We start from the raw sequence: 23,010 nt of genomic DNA, 5'->3' as shown, positions 1-23,010 counted from the left end.
CCCAGGGTGTATCTCATATTCTACACTGCCAACTTCTACTTATGAGAAATATACCAATATACTTTTAAACTACTGCTCCCACTATAGACGCGGCCCAGAAGCTGTTACAAAGCTAGTTTACTTGTAGTTCTTCCGGGGTGGGTGGGGGGACATGTTCGACTCCTGTGTTTCTGCTGTCTGCCGTGAATGGGCTTCATTCCATTTCAGATTGCTGCCGCTGGCCGGCCAACCGAGCAAACAGTACATGAGACAAATACATGAAACTGTATTTTAATATTATTGTTATCTTTATTGTTTAAATCCTCAAATACAACTTTAGACAAAAATATCAATATTACGAATATTATGTATTTGTATCTTTCCTATCCGCCGACGGTAATTACTACCTCACTTCCGGAGTCCTCAGCTGATAACTCACTGGAACAAAACTGAGCAACGTGTTGTTGCAGGTGACAAAACTGGTGAAATGAATGCCCGCATTGCATTGTGGGATATCGGCTTTGAATGCGCCCAGCTTGGCTCATATCATAGCCTACTGTTCTGTCTTATTTACTGTAATATTTCACCGGTAAGACCGAAATAATATTATTAAAATAAAGAAATGCATACCATGATAACACCTAAATAAATGTTGATAAATGTAGTGTTATAGTTTTAAAAATATCAATAAACAACAAAGCAATCCATCTTCCCTGGCCGAAATAGACCAAAATAATAATAATAAAAGATGCTTCCCATTGAAATACATTAGTTTAAAAAACGTGACCCCATCACGTAAATCTTCACAATATCGTGATGGTATCACGAACTGACATGAGACTGGGTTCAACCCATATCTATTTCGGCCAGGGAAGCTGGATACCCTCTGACCCATGTCACGACTCTTTCCTCAGTTTGTAAAATGGTTGAATGAGATTGTTGGCATGGCACCACAGGTCACTATATTAGCAAAATATGCAAAAGTACTTGTGTCTGTGTGCAGTATATAGGCTGAGGTAGAACTGTGCCAAAAATGCCAAAACACATGTTGTTATGGTCAGTTGCTGTCTCCGCCCTGTTTTGGGCATCTTTCCCTGTGCGTCTGTGTTTGTCTGTGTTTTAGGTCAAAGGGCGTGGCCGATTCAACTCTGCACAGCCGTTCTTCACAGCTGCAGCTAATCTCCAAGAGTCAACCCAGCAATACTTAAACCCAGGCTGATCACCTCTTCGGCGCTAGTTCGTTATCTACAACCCATGTGGTAACTTGGCTCTGAGTTCCAGTTGTCCTTTAGTTTTGCCCATGTTATCTTGTGCTCAAACTTACCTTGTGTCTCTGTCTAGATTCCGCCTTGACCTGCTGCTCCCCCCGCTGTGCCTGCAAGCCTCCAGTCTCGCTGTCCAAGCCTAATCCTCCACCTTGGAAAACCTCCTGTGAACTTCTGTGTACTCACCTCAGCCTGTCCGTCTTGTGTCCTGAAACAACTTGGACTCACCTCTGTCGGCTCGCCTCAAACCTCGGACAAGCCAGGAATCTCCCCGCCCTGACTCAACCTACATTACTTCCCTGAGTACACTCTGTTCATTAAACCCTTTTAAAACTGCTTTATGTTGTCTGTGTGTTATCTCTGCGTTCTGGGTCAGAACTAGCCCTTAACACATGTTGTATATGTACACATACCCAAACAAAGCTATATAAATCTTACTCTGTAAGATCTCTAAAATCCTTTTAATTTCCTGAAAATGCTTCCTAAAACTGGTCCCTTCTTAATTTTGAAAAGGTAGTCTCAGCAAAGGCTACAAAGGTTAGGATGGCTACAAGCTGTAACTACGGTGATTGATATGAGGATAATCTTCTGAATATAATAATTAATGTTAGGCCTACCATAAATTATTTCAAAAAAGTCATTTATTTAAAACAAATAATAATGCAGTGTGATTTTTAAATCAAACTAAGTCCCACACATAAATATGCTCATGTTTTTTTTCCCTTTAGTCTTTGCTATTAATATTCATCAACTGCAAAATTAGAAAATTGCGTTTTTAAATAACTATGCATGGAAAATAAAATAAAAAATGCTTCTCTGTGTATATAGTTTATTTTTTGTTATTCACAACAGTACAAGTCAAAACAAATGCATATTAGTCAAACAAGATATTAGGCTGTATTACTACACACTCAACTGTAGGTTTTTTATATAGTGTATATATAAGGCAAAACAAAGTGCTCAGCATAAAACACTATTTTTTCATTATTGGTATTTTATTGTGTAAATTCTCACGTACAACATTCTTTCACAGACGAGGAGGGGTAATTACTACGTCACTTCTGCTGATTTTTTTAAACATTATTACGATGCATAACTTACTGGAACAAAGCTGAGCAACGTGTTGTTGCTGGTGACAAAACCACTGATTTTTTATATATATATATAGTTTAAATCCTCAAATACAACGTTAGACAAAAACATCAATATCACGAATATCAAAGAATTTCTAATAAGAGAAGAAGTTCCACTCTCTCGTTACTTCCGGCTTCTGAACTAGCTGCAGTTCCACCAGAGTTCCATATAGGGGGCGCTCACAGGCCAGTGCAGAATGAATGGGACTCTATGGAGCTATACCCCTCAAAATCCACTTTTCTCAGGATATAATTTTTTGTCTAGTAATTTGAATGTTGCATTCAAAGGGGAGGCTAATAAAATACACACTGCTGGGTGTTAGATTTTTTTAAAGTGGCTTTTTTGTTCTAAAAAGCCTTTTAAAATGTCAATGACATCATACACATATACGGCCAGAGATACTGCTTCACGGCAAGCTCTGAGTCACTTCCTTTGTTCTCTCGAGGCATCGACAACACAGCTGACAGGTTAGACTCTCCCTGTCAATACATGTGCTAGAAAGAGGTTTGCTAATGTTTTAAAGACCACGCCAAAATATTCACTCTGACATTCTGGTTCTGCTTCGGATGCCGTCAAGCGGGATCTCCGATCATAATCAGTCCTTCACTGACCAATCAGCATTCATTAGCAGAATACTAGCGTGTTATGGGCAACAACGACTCAATCTGTAAGAAATCGAAGTTCATTCAACTTTCGACCTATAATCCATGTTGAACTTGCAAAAACTACAATCAAATCTGAGATTTCTCAACGACAATCAGGCGAAAGAGACTAATTTAGATGTCTAGCTCAGGAGCCCTTGGCCATGCGTCAGACATTTGACGAGTAGGGAGTGAGACTGTGTTGAAAGTGGAGATCTCAACCCCCCCCAGTGTTGAACCCAAAGTTACGCCCTTGTGACTGTGTGAATGTGAACTGTGTTGTGTTGTTGGGTATATGGATTGGACATGCACTGATGCTCTGCACAAATGAACTTCCTGATGGATAAATAAAGTTCATTGAATTGAATTGAAGGCCAGATCTGCTTCTGTCTCATCTGGATTAAACATGTTACAACATCCTGAATAAGGTTGTTCCTTCTCTTAGTTGACACTTTATTCAATGTAATGGACTAAAATATGAAACTGCTCCTAGATAGAAAGATAACACTTAACCATCAGCTGTACAAGTAAATATTGAAACAGACTCTGGAACATTCTGTTGAGAACAAGTGATGCACCGCCCTCTGTTGGCCAATCAGGAGCAACAAAATCAAATGTCATAGAAACAGGAAATATAAGCTTTGCCAAAGATCCTCTACTAACCATAGACTGTATATAAGAATGGACCAACAGATCCCGTTGCTCTGGACGGAGACCAGTGAAGGCCTTTAGAAGCACTTTTCCGGTGAGCGCTGAGCGTTACTGCGCAGCCTCCAACTGAGAGAGACGACATAAATGTGCAGTGAGCAACGTGTCTGAAAGTTGGAAGTCTTCTGGTAGCTGTGCCAAGAGAAATCTCAATCATTCCCAATCTTGCAGAGACGGAGAGCGTGGGTATATGTAAGGAGATAACATAGGCACAGGCTAATTATTGATCACTAAAATGCTAGTTAACATTAGTAATTACACTTAAACAGCTAATGTAAGTCCAAACTGCCTGAGAGCTTCTCCTGTACTATACGGTAATTCCTCTACTATGCGACAGTAAGTCGCGTGGTTATGACACAATCGTTATCCTATTTTTACAAAAACGTCTGCTACGGAGCCATAACGTGAGATACAAGGTAATGGAGCCTTTTATACATTGTTGTGTTTCTTTAGAAATAAACAATGGACAAATAGAGTCTTTAAAAGCTTCAGATGTAAAGTTATTCTCTGTCAAAGTGACGTCAAAATGAATGGCAGTCAATGGGATGCTAACGGGAGGTGATGATGGCTTTGTAGCATTAAAATGGCGCCATAGGAGGTTCGCGGTCTGAGGAGAAGCTTACCCCCTTGTCTCTGCATTGCATCTCTAACGAAGAAGAAGAAAATCCCATTTAAAGTTATTGATAATTAACAGTTTAGTGCCCCTTCAGGCCAGTCACTGTATTTTCTTAAATGTTGGTGTCAGTAGTCAGACACACCATACCTCTATAATCCAATATCTAACTCAGTTACATTTAATATAAGTGTCTGTTTTTTCAGACACACACAAACAGCTTTGAAAGTTTTCATAGTTTCATAATTATAAGCCAGTTGATATTATCATGCAGAATATGACTGCAGTGTTTAAACACATAAAGCCTTCTTTTTGCAGATCCATCGTTTTCTGTCAGCACAGCTCACTGATCTCCATCCTACGCCCTGGACAGAAACTGCACACTGACCGTCAAAGGGAGTTCCTATCCAGAAGCTGAGGGAAGAACAAGACCTTTAGATCAAGGCTGATACAAGTTGATGATTCAAAGTGTTAGGAATGTGTCTCTTACTCTACAGCCAGATCACTTCCATCAATCCACTTCCATCTCCCATTTTCAACTCTCAGGCCAATCCAGCATCCACTCTCATCTTGTTTACCCCAGCTGTAACCATTGATCATATCCTGACAAGAGGGAAACGGTTATCAGATATTTAAACTAATTATATAAATTCTACATTTCACTTTCACAATTTCATCAAAAGTTCCCACAGACTTCTCATTACCTTTTCCTCTTGACTGTGTACAATAACAAAATCTGCGTTATATCCGCTGCAGTTTGCTCGAGCTTCTTCCCAGGTTTTCTGATTAGAAGGATCAGCATCATGAATCTCATAGCAGTTAGACTCGTTGAGTAACCAGTCCTCCTGACAAGCTTTACGCTGTCTCTCTGAAACTACAGACACCAACCATAAACAACTGCATTGTGATATTATTTCTATTGGTTATTGATTGACTTAGTTAATTGGATCCTAACAAACCATTATTTTCTTTGGAGCAGTAATCATCAGTTGTCGTCATGTTTCATATTTGTGTCTCCAGCTCCTGGTTTCGTGCCTTAAGCTGCTGGTTTTGGGATGTCAGCTGCTGGTTTTCTGCCCTCAGCTTGGCGTCATTTTCAGAAACGACAGAGGTAACTATAGCGACAGAGTGTTCGGCTTTGAGACTTTGTTTGAAGTCAATAATTATATTATAGAAATACACAACGAAAGAAGCCATTTACATGATCATTTTAGATATTAAAATATCGGTTGACATGTTATAAATATATCTTTAAACAATAGTCAGATGTCCATATGAACATTGATACTGGGTTTTCTTGTTCTGATCATTCCTCCAGTTCATACTGGAGAATAAGAGATCCCTTTCTAATGTACTTCCAGTATAAGAGATAGGGGACAAAGTCCACAGTCCTACTTCTGTGATAAAACACATTCATAACTTCATCTGAAAGTAACATGAGGTTCAAGTAGTCTAAATACCTTCCAAAGTCATGTCTTCATCGTTGCACAGGAGCAGTATGAAGAGGAGGAAGGATAACACCAAGCAAGAAGGTTTTTAATGTACATATGGGCATCTGACAAAGTTGACAAAATGTGAACCTGTCCTTTAAATAAGGACTACCAACAACAAGCTAAGACAGTGGTACTCACAGTGGATACGAAGGCCCATGATGACTAACAGTATCAGCCAACACACTGCTATCAGTGGAAAAGACTGAGTGAAGAAGAGAGACCTCTGGTCTGAGAGAAAAATAAGGATTCAGTTCAATTTATGTTGATTTAAAGGCACATTGTGAAGAAATGTAATAATTGCGTTGCATTGCCAATGTGTGAACGGATTGTAACTTAACTTAAAAACTGAGACATTCCCCAAAATTGGATTTCTGTTCATCCTGAACAAATGTTTAAAGTCCTGCTGCAGTCCTGTATGAGAGCTGTTAGGAGGCCGTCTGCTCCGCTGTGATGGTCTGATTTGAGGTTGTGCCCTATTTTATTCAGTTCATGGTTGTGATCGTCATTTTTTCTTTCAATCTGCTTGTCTCACACATCCTGTTCAATAGGCTCCAACTTCCTGAATTATGTTGTTTGTTCTACATTGGTGAAAATAGTTTCAATCAGCGTTATGTAAGAAAAAGACAATAACAATAACAATGTGTCGCAGCGTTTTTATTCAATGTAATAAAACATGAATTTGCTTCTAGATAGATAAATAGAAAACATTTTACACATTAATATTCCTAACATGCTGAAGAAAAAAGCTCTGAGGACATTCTGTTGAGAACAAGTGATGCAGTGCCTCCATTTTGGCCAATGAGTAGCAACAATATATGTTACATGATACATAGGAAACAGGAGACTGAGCAGTCTGTCTGTCCCTGTCATCAATCTGCTGATATACAAATTATAATCATCACATCTCTAACAAAGCAGAACAAAAGCTCATTCAACAGGTATCAATGATAACAGTGCCCCTTCAGTCTAGTCACTGTATGTTTCACAGACTTACATTAGCATACCTATATAATCAAATATCTAAATGTATTCAAATCTAAGTGTCTGTTTTTATTCTGAGACACACAAACAGCTTTACAAAATAATTCACTGTAAATATTTATTTTCTCTTTTTCTATAAAAATAAAAGCCCTGTTCCTTTTTATTTAAAAAAACAACAACAAAAAAAACATTTAAATAGTGAAGTAGAAGACTTTACAGTTTGATATTTATAAGCCATTTGATATTATCATGCAGAGTCTGACTGCAGTGTTTAAAGAGATAAAACCTTCATTATGCAGATCCATTGTTTTTTCTCAGTACAGTTCACTGATCTCCATCCTACGTTCTGGACAGACATTACACACTGACCATCAGTAGCAGTAGGAGGAGGTTGTGGTGTCCAGTAGCTGAGGGAAGAACATGATGTTTAGATCAAGGCTGATAGATTTTATGATTCAAAGTGTTTAGGAATGTGTCTCTTACCTTTCAGTCAGATTACTTCCATCAATCCACTTCCATCTCCCACCTTCAGCTCTCAGGCCAAACCAGTATCCATCAGTTCCTGAACTACCCACGCTGTATTTATTGAGAGCAGTCTGACAAGAGAGAAATGTTTATCAGATATTTAAACACTATAACTTAATAACCACACTGTGATCTACAGACTCAGTGTTCAAACCTGGAGAAAATACATTTCAATTTAATAATTGTGTTCATGGGCGTAAATTTCAGTAAACTGATGGGGAGGACACTAAAGTTAAAATTTCTTAAGAGCAATTTTTGAAGGGGACACAGATAATACATACAACATTGTACTTGTAGCAGATATGTGTAGTAAGTAGGCTGGCAAAGCTGTTTTATATTTAGATGACTGACTTTGTTCGGCTCATTTTCTATAACCAGTGTGTAGCATGAAAACACGGTGGGGGGAATTAGGAAGCTAGCCAACGTTAACAATCCTAAGGAAGTAAATCTGTTTCATTGGATTTAAAAAGCCATTGAATTTCTAGCACTAAAAATACATTTATGCATTGAAATTATGTATCTCAAAATGTTAGTCTTCAAATGTTCAACAACTCATCTTCACCTTTAATTTTCTAAGTTTCACAAATTCAGAATATGAAATTCAAATACAAAAATGAAATATACCAAATTCAGATGCAAAATACAATGTATAAAACTAAACTAAAATATATTTCAACCTGCTAAAATTCAGTAGGGAATATACCAAATTCAGCTGCAAAATGTAATGTATAAAATTCAGTGTTAACATCCGGGAACCCAAGGAAAAGCAATCGATTCTAGATTCTAGATCAGGAGTGTGCCATAGTGGATTGCCATGAAAACCTTTTACAATTTTGGTCTGCTACTACTCTGCTATATAGAGTTAGAATATGGGCAGTTTTATGAAAATTTATGGCGACTTGCTCGGACGCGGCAGCCAGCTGAAGCTCACAGACCCCGCTGTCAGCTGGCTGGAGCTCTTTCAAGATCCTCGATCGTTTATTTAAATAACTCAACACAAATATCCATTACATCTGCCTTTTCGGAGTTAAAAAACTTTACAAGCAATTGCGGGGCATAATGACCTCACTGGTCAGCTGTCACAAACACACACACACACACACACACACACACACACACACACACACACACACACACACAGGCCACAGAGAAACAGAAACAGAGAAAGAATGTTAAAGAGAGACATAGCTCTCCTTTCAGAAGCTGCTCTCTCACTCATCTGACTGCTGCTCTGAATCTAGAATCGATTGCTTTTCCTTGGGTTCCTGGATGTTAACACTGAATTTTAAACATCACATTTTGCAGCTGAATCTGGCCTATTGAGTTTGAGCAAGTTGAAAATATATTAGCTGAAATTTATACATTGTATTTTGCATCTGAATTTTGAGAAAAGAATCCCACGAGTCCCTGGGACTTCTGCCTAGCATTAACGTAAAGGCAGAACACCAAGCAGTGGACCAAACCACTGTGAGACAAGGGAGGGGGGACTCAAAATGATTCTAAACTTAAAACCCATTTGTTGCCCTGTTTGCATTTGTGTTATTTTACTACTTAAACAATTATTTGAAGTATTTAATTATGTACCATACACAGCGTGGTTTTAATGACATTTTTAGGGGGGGGGGGTTAACCCTCAGATGGGGTGGGTCCTGACCCCCCCCGATCCCTCCCCAATTTCCGCCTATGTGTGTCATAAAAATGTCCACAGTTTTCTCATTACCTTTTCCTCTTGACTATGTACAACAACCAAATCTGAACTCTTTCCTCTGCAGACTTGTTGAGCTTCTTCCCAGGTTTTCCGATCAGCAGGAGCAGCGTTATGATACACATAGCAGTTAGACCCACTGAGTTCCCAGCCATTCTGACAAGCGTTACACTGTCTCCCTGAAACAACAGAAACCAACCAATATACAACAATTACTGCATCGTGATATTAATATTATTATTGGGTCTAATTAATAGTATCTGAACATACCGTTATTTGTTTTGGGGCAGTAGACATCAATGCTCCACTGAGCTCGACTGACGTTGAGTTTATTCCAGGTTGTCTCCATGTCTTGTATTCGTTCTGTTAAGTTCTTCCTCTGTGTCTCCAGCTCCTGGTTTTGTGAGTTCAGCTGCAGGTTTTGTGTTGTCAGGTTCTTGACGTCTGCAGTCAGGTTTGTGATCTTACTTTCTAAGACAGTATAGTTTTGTGTCAGGTTGCCCAACTGGACTGTCAGATTGTTGTTGTCCCTCCTCAACTTTTCATTGTCTAAGCTGAGTTTGTTGTTGAGGTTTGTCAGGTTGCGATTGGCAGCCATCAGCTCACTTTCATCACTCTGATGACTTAGTGTAGCAACTGCAAAATGAAAGTTAGCTTCTTAATTATAGTGATAAAGCAATATTGGTTGTTGTTGTCATCTAGCCACCTTTGGAAGCTGTTTCCTGTCTGTCTCACTAGGTTTTCCAGCCTTTTGGAAGATTTCAACAAGTCCCCTGAAATGACTTAAACCAACTGTTAGTCTGTCTCACGATGTTTTCTGACTTCCCCAATGGACCCTGTGGCCCTCAGGCCCAAGCCCTTTAAATCATACTAAAGACTATAAATATCTCACATTTCCTAAAACAGCTGACCACTAGTTATAAAATAATATTACTCAAACAGGAGTAAATAGTAGAATAGAATAGTGTACTTGGTGGCGAAGTCTTTCAGTCACTGATTTGCAAGGCTTTATGGCAGCAGGACAGTGTATGTGGGATTGACTCAAATATAGACTGGCCATATTCATTGTTATGAAGCAATATGTCACAGAGTGCCACAGTGTGGCTCACAGATGTGTGTTTAATAGTTTTTGGACGACAATGGAGCTTTATGTCACAGAGGAAGAAGATATATCCAACACATTCTCACTCCCATCTCGTCAAAAAGTGACGCTTGTTCAGGTGCCTTTGGCATTTGGTTGGGACTCTTGGCGTCACATTTCGACGCTCTGTGTCAGGACCCTTGGTGTCATGCAGATTTTCAGTCTTTCATACTACTCGCTACCGTTGTCGCTCTTAATACTACGTCATCTTACAGCGCCCCGGTCGTGCTGCTGCTCTGCCCGGTGCATTCCAAAGAGACGCTAAAGGGTGATTTTTATGTCGGTATCCGACACTGAGAGACGGGTTGATATATCAGGCTTTGATACACACACTACTGTATTGTTAGTAGACACATTTATTGTTGGTATGGGTCTGATCATGGGATTTGTTATATATAGAATATCACTTGACTTAACCTTTAATTCCTTTTATGCATACAGTGCATGTGTTTCTCATTGGGGCTTCCATTTCATTCTGAATGTGGCAAATTCATGACTGATATCAAATATTGGTTACAGATGATAACTAATACTGTTATTCTTTAAGGTTTGTCTCATGTCTAAGTGTGAGTTCATGCATGGACTGCCTGTTCAGCATACTTACGGTGGTAGACGACGATGACTGCTATGATACCCAACAGCAGAATGACACAAAGAATCCCCAAACAACAGGCCAGCTGCTGATACTGGAGACGTCTGTTGTTTGCTTTCTTTTCTAGCAACAATCCTGCTGAGAATAAGAAAATGATTTATTGCCAAGTAAGTAATAGTAGTAGGCAAGGCAAGGCAGCTTTATTTGTATAGCACATTTCAGCAACAGGGCAATTCAAAGGGCTTTACATAAAACATTGAAGAGCAGATTAAAAAAACAACATTAAAGAGCAGTTAAAAACGATTAAAAAAACAAAAAAAAACAGGCAGGACCATATTTCTTTACCGTCTCATCCACCACAGGCCCCGCAGGAACATGTGACTTTGTATTCTTGTTACCCATAACAAGAGTGGAAGTACTTCTCTTTACCTACAATACAGCCGTCGCTATAAGGCGCAATAACATTTTTATTAATTATTTTTTTATTTTATAACTTACCGTTTGTGTCAGCAGTTTCTTCAGTTGTTTTACTCTGCACCTTCACTTCATCATACACAGTTTCCTCCTCCTTTCTAGCTGAAAGGTTGAAGGACAATCTCATAGTTAATTACTGCGTAGTGGTGAAATAAAGACTTTAAAGGCTTATTTGTTCATGTCAAAGTAACAACAAATCCCTCCTGATGAGGATCGCTTTTTGATACGGAGGCCCTAAAGCGATGTAAGTAATATTTTTTATCTTGTAAGCATAAGATAACTTGTGGGAACAAGTTCATTATCTAGGTGTTATTTTTTTATCTTGTGCAAAAAAGATAATAACTTGTTCCCAACTTGTGCACGTACAATAAAAAAAACTGTAGTATGTACACAGGGAATTGTCAGTTAAAACCACAGATGTTGAAATTGTCTCACAGTTAGCGGATCCTAGATAAAAGAGGAAACTCTGCCTTTTAAGGGGAAATACTTAAAACACTTTAAATATTTGGATACACATTTTCCTGACTGGGTTTAAGTAGCTGTGGTCTGGCTGGAATCTCCACTGTGGGTTACATACTGTAAACAGGCAATACTAAACAAAAGTCCATCAGTTTAAATCCAACATGAGTTCAGGGAATGGTAACTGCAGTTAAACTTCTTTGAAATTAAATGGAAATGGGCCATTCCAGTGGAGTAGTTAGTAGAAGGATTCAAGTTTGAAAGTAAAATTCAATGCAGAGGACAGAGTCAATCTTAGCAGTTGAAGATTGTGCATGATTTTAATTGTATGGGTTTTCTTGGTTTATTTAATAAGACGTATGTTGTATTAAATCAGACAAAAACTAGAAATATGTTCTTTTCAGATAGTAAACAAACAGAGTTATACCATAATTACACACCATACACCTATATTATTGCCTTATTAGAAACCACATATAATGCCGTAGGACTATTGGACCCAAAATATATATATACTTAGACACTATTATACCAAAATATGCTCTAAGGAGAAACCAAATAGTCAGGGACGTCACTAGGATTTAAAGACAGGGGGTGCTTAGCCCCCAGGGTATTTGTAACTTCACTCAACGTCACTATCTTTGCACTCACATCGTTTGTTACTGTATTAGGGCTACACTTATATCAACAACCAGTCAAGAAACCAGGATGTTAACAAGTAAAAAGTGACAGACATATCCTCTTCTTCCATTTCTACTCTGTTAAACAAAAGTTACTGTAATGTTAGCTTTTAGACACATCAAAGCTGCATGGGGGAATTTACTTAGGCCAGACTTTGCTCCTGCTGAGTTCTTCTGTAAGCAATGACTTAAATGCTATCTGTCTGCTCATGTAAATGTGTGATAAAGTAATAGCATACTATATCTAATTTTTCTCTCTATAAGATAAGTTGTCCAAATAATGCTCTTTAATTACACTAATCACTGCAACTGCACTGTGGATTGGTTCAATCAGAGTGTGATTTCTCTGTGTAGTTTGGCTTGCATACAGTATAACCCAAGAACCAGAATTGATCTCATCTACATATTTATTTAATTTATCACAGCCAATGAATGCAGAACGTTAAGTTGGTCAGAATATAGCTAGCATAGGCCTATATAATATATGCCAACAAATGCTTATTGTTAGAAGAAAAGCTAACACCCCACATGTCCTTAGACCTGTAGCCACTACTGACCTCAATCACGCCGGCTCCCTCAGAATCAACTGCCCTGCCAATCTCCTGTTTCTCTTTCTCTCTGCTAAAATATCTTTGACTATCCATCTGCTCAATGAATTGAAGGATACACCGGTACAATAGCTTTAACAGGGACCCTATGACATTTAACAACATTCTGGGGACTGATATTGTTTTATAATACTATAGAGATAGGCTATATTATCTCATTATCATTGGCATATTATTGTTTTCCATAGTAAACCAAAATATCCCCTTTCCTTTACCTCAAGAAAACGTAGCTAAAGGTAAGCAGGTCATTAAAAACAACTTAGAATTTCACTCTGTATCACTCACTACGTGTAATCAGTCTTCCTTCACCATTCATCTGCGTGTGTATCGCTCGATGCTGTTTTTTGCCTCCAACGGCGCCTTCCAGGCAGCTAACCCTAAGGTGTGTGTGTGTGTGTGTGTGTGTGTGTGTGTGTGTGTGTGTGTGTGTGTGTGTGTGTGCGTGTGTGTGTGTGTGTGCGTGTGTGTGTGTGTGCGTGTGTGTGCGTGCGTGTGTGTGTGTGTGTGTGTGTGTGTGTGTGTGTGTGCGTGTGTGTGTGTGTGCGTGTGTGTGTGTGTGCAGTAGCGAGTTCAGACCAAAGAGTAACAACGAGACGAGATGAATCCTCCAGTTACTTACAACGCTCCGGTCTGCAACGCTCTGAAAGCTGCCAGTTTGCGGTGCATCATCTTGATATCACAACGACTCTTTGTACTTCTGTCTAACTTCCGACTTTTCGGCTATTTTGTAGCTGGATATATATCATTTGTTGTGTCTAAATATGAATGGGGATACGGTTAGTGATAATGAGATGCTTGATACAGTTGCAGAATCTTTGATTCTCTGCTTTGTTTTAATGCCGCTCTTCAGTAGGCCTAGCTAACTCTCTACTTCGCTCGTCCACGTACCGTTACCGTGCACGTAGGCGCTCGTTGAGCCTCTATATAACAGCCATTTCGACCAGCTGACAGTTGTAAAATAGAATTAAAACAGACACACTACACACCGACACACACAGATGAATGGTGAAGGAAGACTGATTCACCGTAGTTAGTGATACAGGGTGCACTGTAAAAAAAATCGAATTATTATTGTTATTCCTATTATTATTTAGGGGGGCTTATGGACATTTTAGGGTAGCTTCAGCACCCCTAAAATAGGCCTAACGACGTCCCTGCAAATAGATCTTAATACACTGTTAGACACTATTTTACACGATTATAGTGAACAAAAATCGAATTAAATTTAACTATTTAACTATTCTACCGTAATCACCAAATGTATACACCTATTTGGATTCACTATTCTGATCAGAACTGTATTTTCTATTCAGTATTAGTGAAGAAAATACCAGTACAAGATATCAACATTGCATATGATCACATGAACAAAGATGCAGTATCTTATTCATACTGATAGCATGATAAGTTTTAAGATGTGTATTTTTGAGATACACTAAAAAAAAACTAAACTTACCTTGGGGTGGAGGATGTTTGTTACTTTTGAATACAACCGAAGCGTAGTTAACCTCCCCCTCCGCCATGGTTACAGTCGCTCTGTTGGGTTCTGTCTGACTTGCAGACAGAGAAGTACTGCTGAAATTAATCCACCGTGCATGGTAACGGTTCCTGTGTTACGATAAGTCTGTAAGTCTGAAAAGAACAACTTCTGCTTTTGGTTGAAAAAGTAATTTGCATTCATGACTGGCTGAGTATGATCAGCCAGTCATGCATGCAAATACACATTGTGTATGGTGTTCTTAACTTTGCCATTCAACATGCTGCCATAGCTGCTTGAGAAAGTCCATGCCCCTACAAGGTAATCACATCACCGGAGTGGCCATCCTTACTGAATCAGCACCCCCAAATTTTAACTTCATCGATGCCCCCAGACTTGATAAGAAAGAAGGAGGAGTAGCTATAATTTTTTCAGACTTGTTTCAATGTAAACAGGTATCATTTAGATATGCTGCTGCTGTCCTGGAATGTTTTCATTTTTACTCCCGATTGTACAGAGATTGCAAAGTATTCTATTTTTTTGGACGCATTCTCTGAACTGCTGTCTATAATCTTTATGGAATATGACGGTCTGTCAATATCAGGTGGAATATTTTTCATGATAACCCCAATGAAAACAATGCTAAAGAACTTAGTAACTTACTTGTCACCTTTGGACTGTCTCAACATGTCTCTGGACCCACCAGCGATCAGGGCCATACCTTAGATTTATTCATCACAAGGGGTCATCATTTGTTACAGCTATTGATGTTGCTCTGTCTGATCATCTCTGTATTTTTCTTGAAAGTCTCTATCACTCCTGACATACTTATTAGATCAAAGAATGTTAAATGATGATCTCTTTGACACATTTTAATCAGGTTTTTGACCCTAGACTTAGATAGATAGATAGATAGATACTTTATTGATCCCCAAGGGGAAATTCAAGGTCCCAGTAGCTTACAGACATCACACACAACATACACATACATCATAAACAGGATGATAAAAAAGCAAATCCACATGAATAATATGGACAAAAAAATAAAAATAAAAATAAAAAAAAAAATGAAAAAAATCCACATGAATGTACTATGAGGGATGTATAAGCATGAGACGCTTGCAGTGACAGGGCAGAGACTGACCCTGTGATTCAGTATGAGGGTGTGTATCATGGTGGTAGTGCAAATAGGTCCAATAGTGCAAGGATAAAGTGTAGAGACCAGCATTAAATTAAATATGGACAATATAAGCGAATAATAAAGTTTAAAAAAGACAGCATTAAATATGGGCATTATAAGGAAATAAAGTAGACAGTAGGATAGACACAAATCTTTTGAAGTAATAGGGTTACAGCCATTGTTCAAGTATTAAGTTAGACCTTAGTCCATGCTGGGGGAAGGAGAGTGGGAGGGGATGTGCATATGGGCTAATATAGCCAGTAAACAATGTAAGCAGTAAACAGTGGGCCAGTGGACAGTCAGTACATAACTGTTGTCATAGGAGGTAGTGGAAGTGGTGGAGAGGGAGGAGAGGCAGACAGATTATGCAGAGAAGTCCCTCTCTCCGCTTCCCTTTTGTGAAGCATTGTAGAGTTGTATGGCCCTGGGGACAAATGACTTTCTCAGTCTGTCAATTGTGCATGGCAGTGTGCGTAGTCTTGACCTGATCATGCTCTTCTGCTTTGTGATAGTGCTGTGGAGTGGATGACAGTCATTGTCCAAAATGTTGAGCAGTTTGTTCAGGGTCCTTTTATCTGATATTGAAGTGATGCACTCCAGTTCAACGCCCACGACAGAGCCAGCTTTCCTTACCAGCCTGTCCAGTTGGCCAGCATCCCTCTTCTTAGTGCTTCCTCCCCAGCATACCACAGCATAGAAGAGGATGCTGGCAACATACGTTACTAGACCTTAGGGCTGCCTTTGACACTGTGACACTGTTGACCATTTATTACTTTTAGACAGACTGGAAAATTGGGTTGGACTCTCTGGCACCGTCTTTACATTGGTTCAGGTCCTATTTGTAGGACAGGGACTGTTTTGTTTCCATCACAAACTACACATCAGAGTGAAGAGACATGACATGTGGGTTACCTCAAGGTTCAATTCTGGGACCTCTCTTATTCAACCTGTATATGCCCCCACTACGCTTAATAACACACAAAAACACAATCATTTCCATATCTATACCATATATATCAAGTGACTTTGCCACCATAGACTTACTGTGTCTATGCATTGACCTAATCAATGACTGGATGTACCAAAACGTATGCAACTAAACAAAGACAAGACTGAGATAATTGTCTTTGGTGCCAAAAGAGAAAATTGAGCCACATCATAGTTCCCCTTTTTAGGCCTAAAAACTAAATCAGAAATCATTAAGTCATTATTGATCTGATATCTTAAACTCCTAAATCAAATCTATAAAAACAATCCCTATTACCATCTTAAAAACATTGTAAAAACTATAGAAGGCATGTCCAAATAGTAACTAGAAAAACAAAATTCACTTTTTTAGACCTTCCCTAAAAAAACGCAATTCATACTGACTCCACAATAACCCAATAAGCACAACCACAGTGGTGCTAGAGTGGTTTTGACACTTGATTGACGCAACTTCTGTGTGGAAATACAGCTGCAACATCACACATTATCACACCTTTGCTGTAAGAAAGAAAACTATTTTTTGTACTCACCAATGCTCATATAAATGTAGTTTAAGACACAGTCGAATATGTGTTTAACTTATGTGTTTTGTTCAGCCAAGGTTTATATTCAATCAATTAATAAATATATCAATCATACAAGGTACTTCGTTGATATTAACAATATAATTAGATGCAGTTTGACTCCCAATACTGTATGTTGAGCACACAGAAGGAACCATGATTGAAAGATGGATTTTATGATCAACATTGTAAAATCAGTTGCTGGCCGTCATGCAAAGCATCAGAAGCAAAAATCAACAATGTACGTCTACACAGAAAGAAGCTCGTAAAGTTTCTACCTGCAGAAAAAGAAACATTACATTTATTTTTTAAATCTGCAAAAACCTGCCGTGCTTGGTTGGCCCTTGATACAAAGCTAAAGCAGAACTAAAATCCACACAGATGGTAATATGTATTTTAGTTCTGCTTTGAAGTTTTCTTTGTAGAGCACTTTTCTGTGTTAGAGTAGAGTGCTTTCAACAAGTGCTGCAGAGTAAAACACATTAAAAACAGGTTAAAAACAGTAGCAAAACAAATACAAAATGTACTAGAATGCTTGCTTAAATAGAAAGGTTTTTAGGCCCTTCTTGAAAGAGTCGGTGGTTTGCAGAGCCTGTAGTTGTTTGGTTAGCAGCTAATGCTGAGTAATTGTGATGGATTTAACCCTCACTGTTTGTCTGAAACATCTTCTCACGCTGCTGCAGTTCCTTTTTCAACTACAGCTTTTCAACTGTGACTTTTAATCACAATCAAATATCTTTCTGCTGAGACTGAAGACCCATGAGACAAAATAAAATCTGACTTCTTAAAATAAACTCTTTGCTTCTTCTTAATAAGTCGATATATAGCAAAAGAGCAAAAGCAAAAGAAGCAAAGAGAAGAGTCCCCTCACTCAGCTGGTCCTGATGCTCAGTTCACTTAATGAGTCTGTTCTACCTCAGGACCAGTCTGGGAACCAACCAATCAGAGTTAACCAAATTATAACACAACAGAAACTAAACTACATCACCAACTGGAACACACAAACAAAAGCATAGAGCTAAATGCAGTGCTATCTATCCCTAAAGAGAGAGTACAGTGTGGCAGACTACCTGACCACAGTTACTGATATCAAACTAAGAACTACATTGACCAAGTACAGACTCAGTGAGCACAGCCTGGCCATCGAGACAGGCCGCTACAAACAATCATGGCTCCCCAAAGAGGAGCGCTTCTGCCAGCTGTGCAATATTCTTGTTTTCATGTTGTTGCCATCAGTGTTGTTCTTTGTTAAATTTTATTGACATGATTGTTGCTTTTGCACAAATGTTAACCTAATGTTTTATTGTCTGCATCCTACTGTACAACTGTAAATAAATGTGTTAAATGTTTCCCTGTTTATGTGCTTTAGCAATACTGTGTGTCGATGTGGTCATGCTAATAAAGCCTCTTTGAATTTATATAAGCAGTTTTTTCCCTCGATTTACTCTAAAAATACATTACATGTTATCATTCCCAATGTGTTTAACAGAATGCAAAAGATGGAATTTGAAAAGAATTTTCATTTTAAAACGTGTGGTGTTGTCAAGCATTTAGAAGCATCTTACATTGCAAAGCACACAAAAACTGTAGAAAACATCCTGCTACATATAGTAGATAAAACATCACACACACACACACACACACACACACACACACACACACACACACACACACGCGTGGAACAAATGTTTAAAATGTTCCTGCAGTCCTGTATGAGGTTGTCTGGTCCACTGTGATGGTCTTTAGTCAACTTCTCCTTCGTTGTTGTGCCCTATTGTATTCAGTTATTTTTTTTGTTTTTTTATCTGCCTCTCACACAACATGATGCAACTTCCTGAATTTTCTTGACTCTGACTTGGAGATTTAGCCATATGTAAGAAAAAAGACAATAACAACAATGTATCGCAGCGTTTTTATTCAATTTAATAAAACATAAATTTGCTTCTAGATAGATAAATAGAAAACAACATACAAAATCTTATTTTTTACATAAATTGCTAAAGGAAAGTGCTCTGGGAACATTTTGGTGATCACAAGTGATGCAGTGCCGCCATTTTGGCCAGTGAGTAACAATTTAAAATGTCACATAGGAAACAGGAAACTGAGCAGTCTGTCTGTCCCTGTCATCAATCTGCTGATATACACATTATAATTAACAAAGCAGAACAAAAGCACATTCAACAGATATCAATGATTAACAGTTTATTCCCAATTTAGGTCAGTCACTGTATTTTACACAGACTAACAGTAGCCTACGTATATAATCAAATATCTAATTTACCTATACATTACATCTGAATGTCTGTTTTTTTAGAGACAAACAGCTTTAAAAAATAATGTATTGTAAATATAAATGTTTCTCTTTTTTCTATAAAAAAATAAAACCCCTGTATATTTTTTAAAACACAATATTGCAATTTTGAAGAAGTCTTCACAGTTTGATATTTATGAACTAGTTGATTAATACATGCAGAGTGTCCAGTAACTTTCTCAAGTCTGACTGCAGTGTTTAAACATAATAAACAAATAAAGCCTTCATTTCACAGAGCCATTTGTGTTTCTCAGTACAGCTCACTGATCTCCATTTATTGTTCTGGACAGACATTACACACTGACCATCAGTAGCAGTAGGAGGAGGTTGTGGTGTCCAGTAGCTGAGGGAAGAACATGATGTTTAGATCAAGGCTGATAGATTTTATGATTCAGAGTGTTTAGGAATGTGTCTCTTACCTTTCAGTCAGATTACTTCCATCAATCCACTTCCATCTCCCACCTTCAGCTCTCAGGCCAAACCAGTATCCATCAGTTCCTGAACTACCCTTGCTGTATTTATTGAGTGCATTCTGACAAGAGAGAAACGATTATCAGATATTTAAAAACTATACTTAAAAACACAATGTCAGATTCACAGATCCTACATATTGAGAGTGTGTTCAGACCTACAGAAAATACATTTCAATTTAATAACTGTCATTAAAATTCCAGGTTTTCTCATTACCTTTTCCTCTGGACTATGTACAACAACCAAATCTGAACTCTTTCCTCTGCAGTCTTCTCGAGCTTCTTCCCAGGTTTTCTGATTAGCAGGATAATTGTTATAATAAATATAGCAGTTAGACCCGCTGAGTTCAAAGTTTGTCAGACAAGCTTTACACTGTCTCCCTGAAACAACAGAGACCAACCAATAAACAACATTACGGCATTGTGATATTATTATTATTGGTTATTATTGGACCTAATTAATGGGATCTGAACATTACCTTTATTTACTGTGGGGCAGTAGGCATCAATGCTCCACTGAGCTCGGCTGACGTTGAGTTTATTCCAGTTTGTCTTCATGTTTTCTATTTGTTCTGCTAAGTTCTTCCTCTGTGTCTCCAGCTGCAGGTTTCGTGTTGTCAGGTTCTGGACCTCTACATTCAGGTTCTGGACGTCTGCAGTCAGGTTTGTGATCTTACTTTCTAAGACAGTATAGTTTTGTGTCAGGTTGCCCAACTGGACTGTCAGATTGTTGTTGTCCCTCCTCAACTTTTCATTGTCTAAGCTGAGTTTGTTGTTCAGGTTTGTCAGGTTGTGAATGGCAGCCATCAGCTCACTTTCATGACTTAATGTAGCAACTGCAAAATAAAAATAAGCTTCTTAATCATAGTGATAAAGCATTTTGGTTTTGTAATTATGCCACTTTTTAAAAGTTATGTCTTGTCTGTCTCACTTTAGGTTTTCCAGCATTTTGAAGATTTCAACAAATCCCTTGAAAAGACTCAAACCAACAGTTAGTACGTCTTTCACAGCCCTCTTTGGTTCCTATTGAAGACGTTCAAGATTTGCCATTGCATAAAACAGCAGAACACTGTAGTTTTAAATCAATATTACTCAAACAGGATTGTTGCACCAAATGCTTGCCCTTGGGGGGAATTGTTGGATCTTTGTAAGATAAGATATTGATCCCACACTGGGGAAATTCCCTTAAATTATAGACTGTGGTCTAGAACTACTCCCTGTATAGTATCTTAAGATAACTTCTGTTATGATTTGGCACTCTATATGAAATGTAATTGTTTGTTGGACACACACACACACACACACACACACACACACACACACACACACACACACACACACACACACACCTACACCAGTCCCCCTGGTTTGGGACTGAACATGAGATTTGTTGACAAAGAAGAAAAATACAGAATATCACTTGACTCATCCTTTCATTTCTTTACGCATATATGTCTGTATTTTCACTCATTGTGGCTTCTGTCTCATACAGATTCATATATTCCATCGACTAAACCATATAAAGTGCTTCATTCTAATGTGGAATTGAACTGGGGGAAATAAACTAATACAATTGTGATTCCTTCATTTTGCTGTTCTGTGCATCACAATGCGCCTCTCCAATGCTGAATATGGAATACATGGTTACACATTGTTGAAAAAAAAAGTTGCAGCAACAAGAGCCCTGTCTTTTGAATGACTTACTTCTACATTGATCATTCTGCCCAGAAAATAACTTTGTTCAAAAAGATTTAGAAAACAACTAAGAGGCAGACATTTTTAGGATATAAAACAAACTGCTAATAGATACTAATCTGACTGTGGCAAATACATGACTTACAGATGAAAACTAATACTATTATTCTTTAAGGTTTGTGTCATGTGTGAGTTCATGCATGGACTGCCTGTTGTGTATACTTACGGTGGTAGACGACGACTGCTATGATGCCCAACAGTAGAATGATACAAAGGATCCCCACACAACAGGTCAGCTGCTGATACTGGAGATGTCTGTTGTTTGCTTTCTTGTCTGCCAAGAATTCTGCTGAGACTAAACAACAAACGTACAAATAAATATGACGGCTTTAGCAGTCTGAGATAACTAAATCAAGACGGTATATTTCAAAGTTACAGTCTTTTTAGTAGAAAATTCCCTCTTTGTGTTGCTAGGAAACACTGTCTGAGGAAACAGAGAGAGAATGTTGGTAGACAGTATGTAAAGGACAGGGAAGATACCCAGTTGATTTGACTAACAGACTGCTAAAGCCTGGTATCAGCTTCAGATCAACTTTGGAATACATTTTTACATAAAGAGGGGACTGATTCCCATATCTTAGATTGCAAGCAAATTAGGAATGGATCTCCTAATAGCTAATACAAACAGGAGGAAGAGGAGGTTTCAATATTAAGATAACATCTGACTCTTGCTGAAAACTTGTGAACCTATCCTATAAGAAAAATGCTTTTTGTCATTGCGCTTAAAGTACGAGCAGAAGTAGTAATAGTAGAAGTATCAATGATAGTAACAGTAGTATTTGTGTAGAAGAGTAACATTAGTTGGACTTGAAGCATTCGTCCAAGATAGATTTTAAAAAAGAGCTAACTCAAAAAATACATTCCCTAATTACTCCCCAAACACTGGACTCTATTCAATATGATGGCAGCTTTTCACTTGAACTTCTCTGCCTGGGAAACGCCGATATCTTTCAAACTCCACACCCCCAGTCTGTAAAACTTTGTTACTAATTTGCAGCCTCCAAGTTAAAGACCCCCTATTAAGCTTTTTTGGATTTTTTCCCCATCTTTTAGTGCGTTTTATATTTTTTTGCGAATGTTATCGATGTATAAAGTACAAAAAATACATTTCACTTCAAATGGAGCTTTCATCTGCTGAAATGTTCAAATGCCTGAAAATGCCTTGCCCACATTCCTGTTTGAAATTCCTGAATTAGTGATGTCATTGGTTGAGAAAGCCAGCCCAGTTTTTTCAGCTGCCCATAGGTGCTGCCTGAGCAAGCAAAGCCC

The 23,010-nt window shown here is 38.3% G+C and overlaps 3 protein-coding genes and 2 long non-coding RNA genes across 6 annotated transcripts in view; 1 reads left to right on the top strand and 4 right to left on the bottom strand.

The window, feature by feature from the left end:
- The window catches only part of LOC118496018 (CD209 antigen-like protein C), a 331,629-nt gene extending 309,657 nt beyond the window's left edge, over positions 1 to 21,972 (bottom strand). The window contains exons 1-2 of the mRNA XM_036006042.1: positions 21,908 to 21,972; positions 20,466 to 20,822 (exon numbers count right to left, since the gene is read on the bottom strand). Coding sequence (XP_035861935.1) covers positions 20,466 to 20,793 — 328 coding nt within the window. The 5' untranslated portion in view covers positions 20,794 to 20,822; positions 21,908 to 21,972. The remainder of the gene's footprint in view (positions 1 to 20,465; positions 20,823 to 21,907) is intronic.
- Positions 4,544 to 5,351, bottom strand: LOC116064753 (NKG2-D type II integral membrane protein-like). 2 transcript variants are annotated; one of them, XR_004898479.1, is made up of 4 exons: positions 5,300 to 5,343; positions 5,045 to 5,208; positions 4,831 to 4,943; positions 4,544 to 4,754 (listed from the first exon to the last, which is right to left on the bottom strand). XR_004898479.1 is itself a non-coding variant. In XM_036006044.1 (4 exons), the coding sequence occupies exons 1-4, from the start codon at positions 5,337 to 5,339 to the stop codon at positions 4,631 to 4,633; spliced, it is 447 nt and encodes a 148-aa protein (XP_035861937.1). In that variant the 5' UTR covers positions 5,340 to 5,351; the 3' UTR covers positions 4,544 to 4,630. The 2 variants fall into 2 exon arrangements, 1 of the variants encoding a protein (XP_035861937.1); XM_036006044.1 differs by having other exon boundaries at positions 5,045 to 5,214; positions 5,300 to 5,351.
- On the bottom strand, positions 5,346 to 6,076 carry LOC118496029. The gene is made up of 2 exons (XR_004898489.1): positions 5,972 to 6,076; positions 5,346 to 5,455 (listed from the first exon to the last, which is right to left on the bottom strand). It is a non-coding gene; the product is annotated as an uncharacterized LOC118496029 (long non-coding RNA).
- LOC116063936 (C-type lectin domain family 10 member A-like) lies at positions 6,472 to 14,589 on the bottom strand. The gene is made up of 7 exons (XM_036006047.1): positions 14,455 to 14,589; positions 11,276 to 11,353; positions 10,790 to 10,915; positions 9,315 to 9,680; positions 9,060 to 9,223; positions 7,298 to 7,410; positions 6,472 to 7,221 (listed from the first exon to the last, which is right to left on the bottom strand). The coding sequence occupies exons 1-7, from the start codon at positions 14,519 to 14,521 to the stop codon at positions 7,086 to 7,088; spliced, it is 1,050 nt and encodes a 349-aa protein (XP_035861940.1). The 5' UTR covers positions 14,522 to 14,589; the 3' UTR covers positions 6,472 to 7,085.
- LOC118496024 lies at positions 7,317 to 15,003 on the top strand. The gene is made up of 3 exons (XR_004898484.1): positions 7,317 to 7,426; positions 12,298 to 12,304; positions 14,993 to 15,003. It is a non-coding gene; the product is annotated as an uncharacterized LOC118496024 (long non-coding RNA).
- Positions 21,973 to 23,010: the final 1,038 nt, after the last annotated feature.

This window comes from Sander lucioperca, chromosome 10 (assembly GCF_008315115.2).
Source record: "Sander lucioperca isolate FBNREF2018 chromosome 10, SLUC_FBN_1.2, whole genome shotgun sequence".
NCBI lineage: Eukaryota > Metazoa > Chordata > Actinopteri > Perciformes > Percidae > Sander > Sander lucioperca.
The sequence above is the reverse complement of the archived record's forward strand: the minus strand, read 5'-3'. Positions and strand labels throughout refer to the sequence as shown.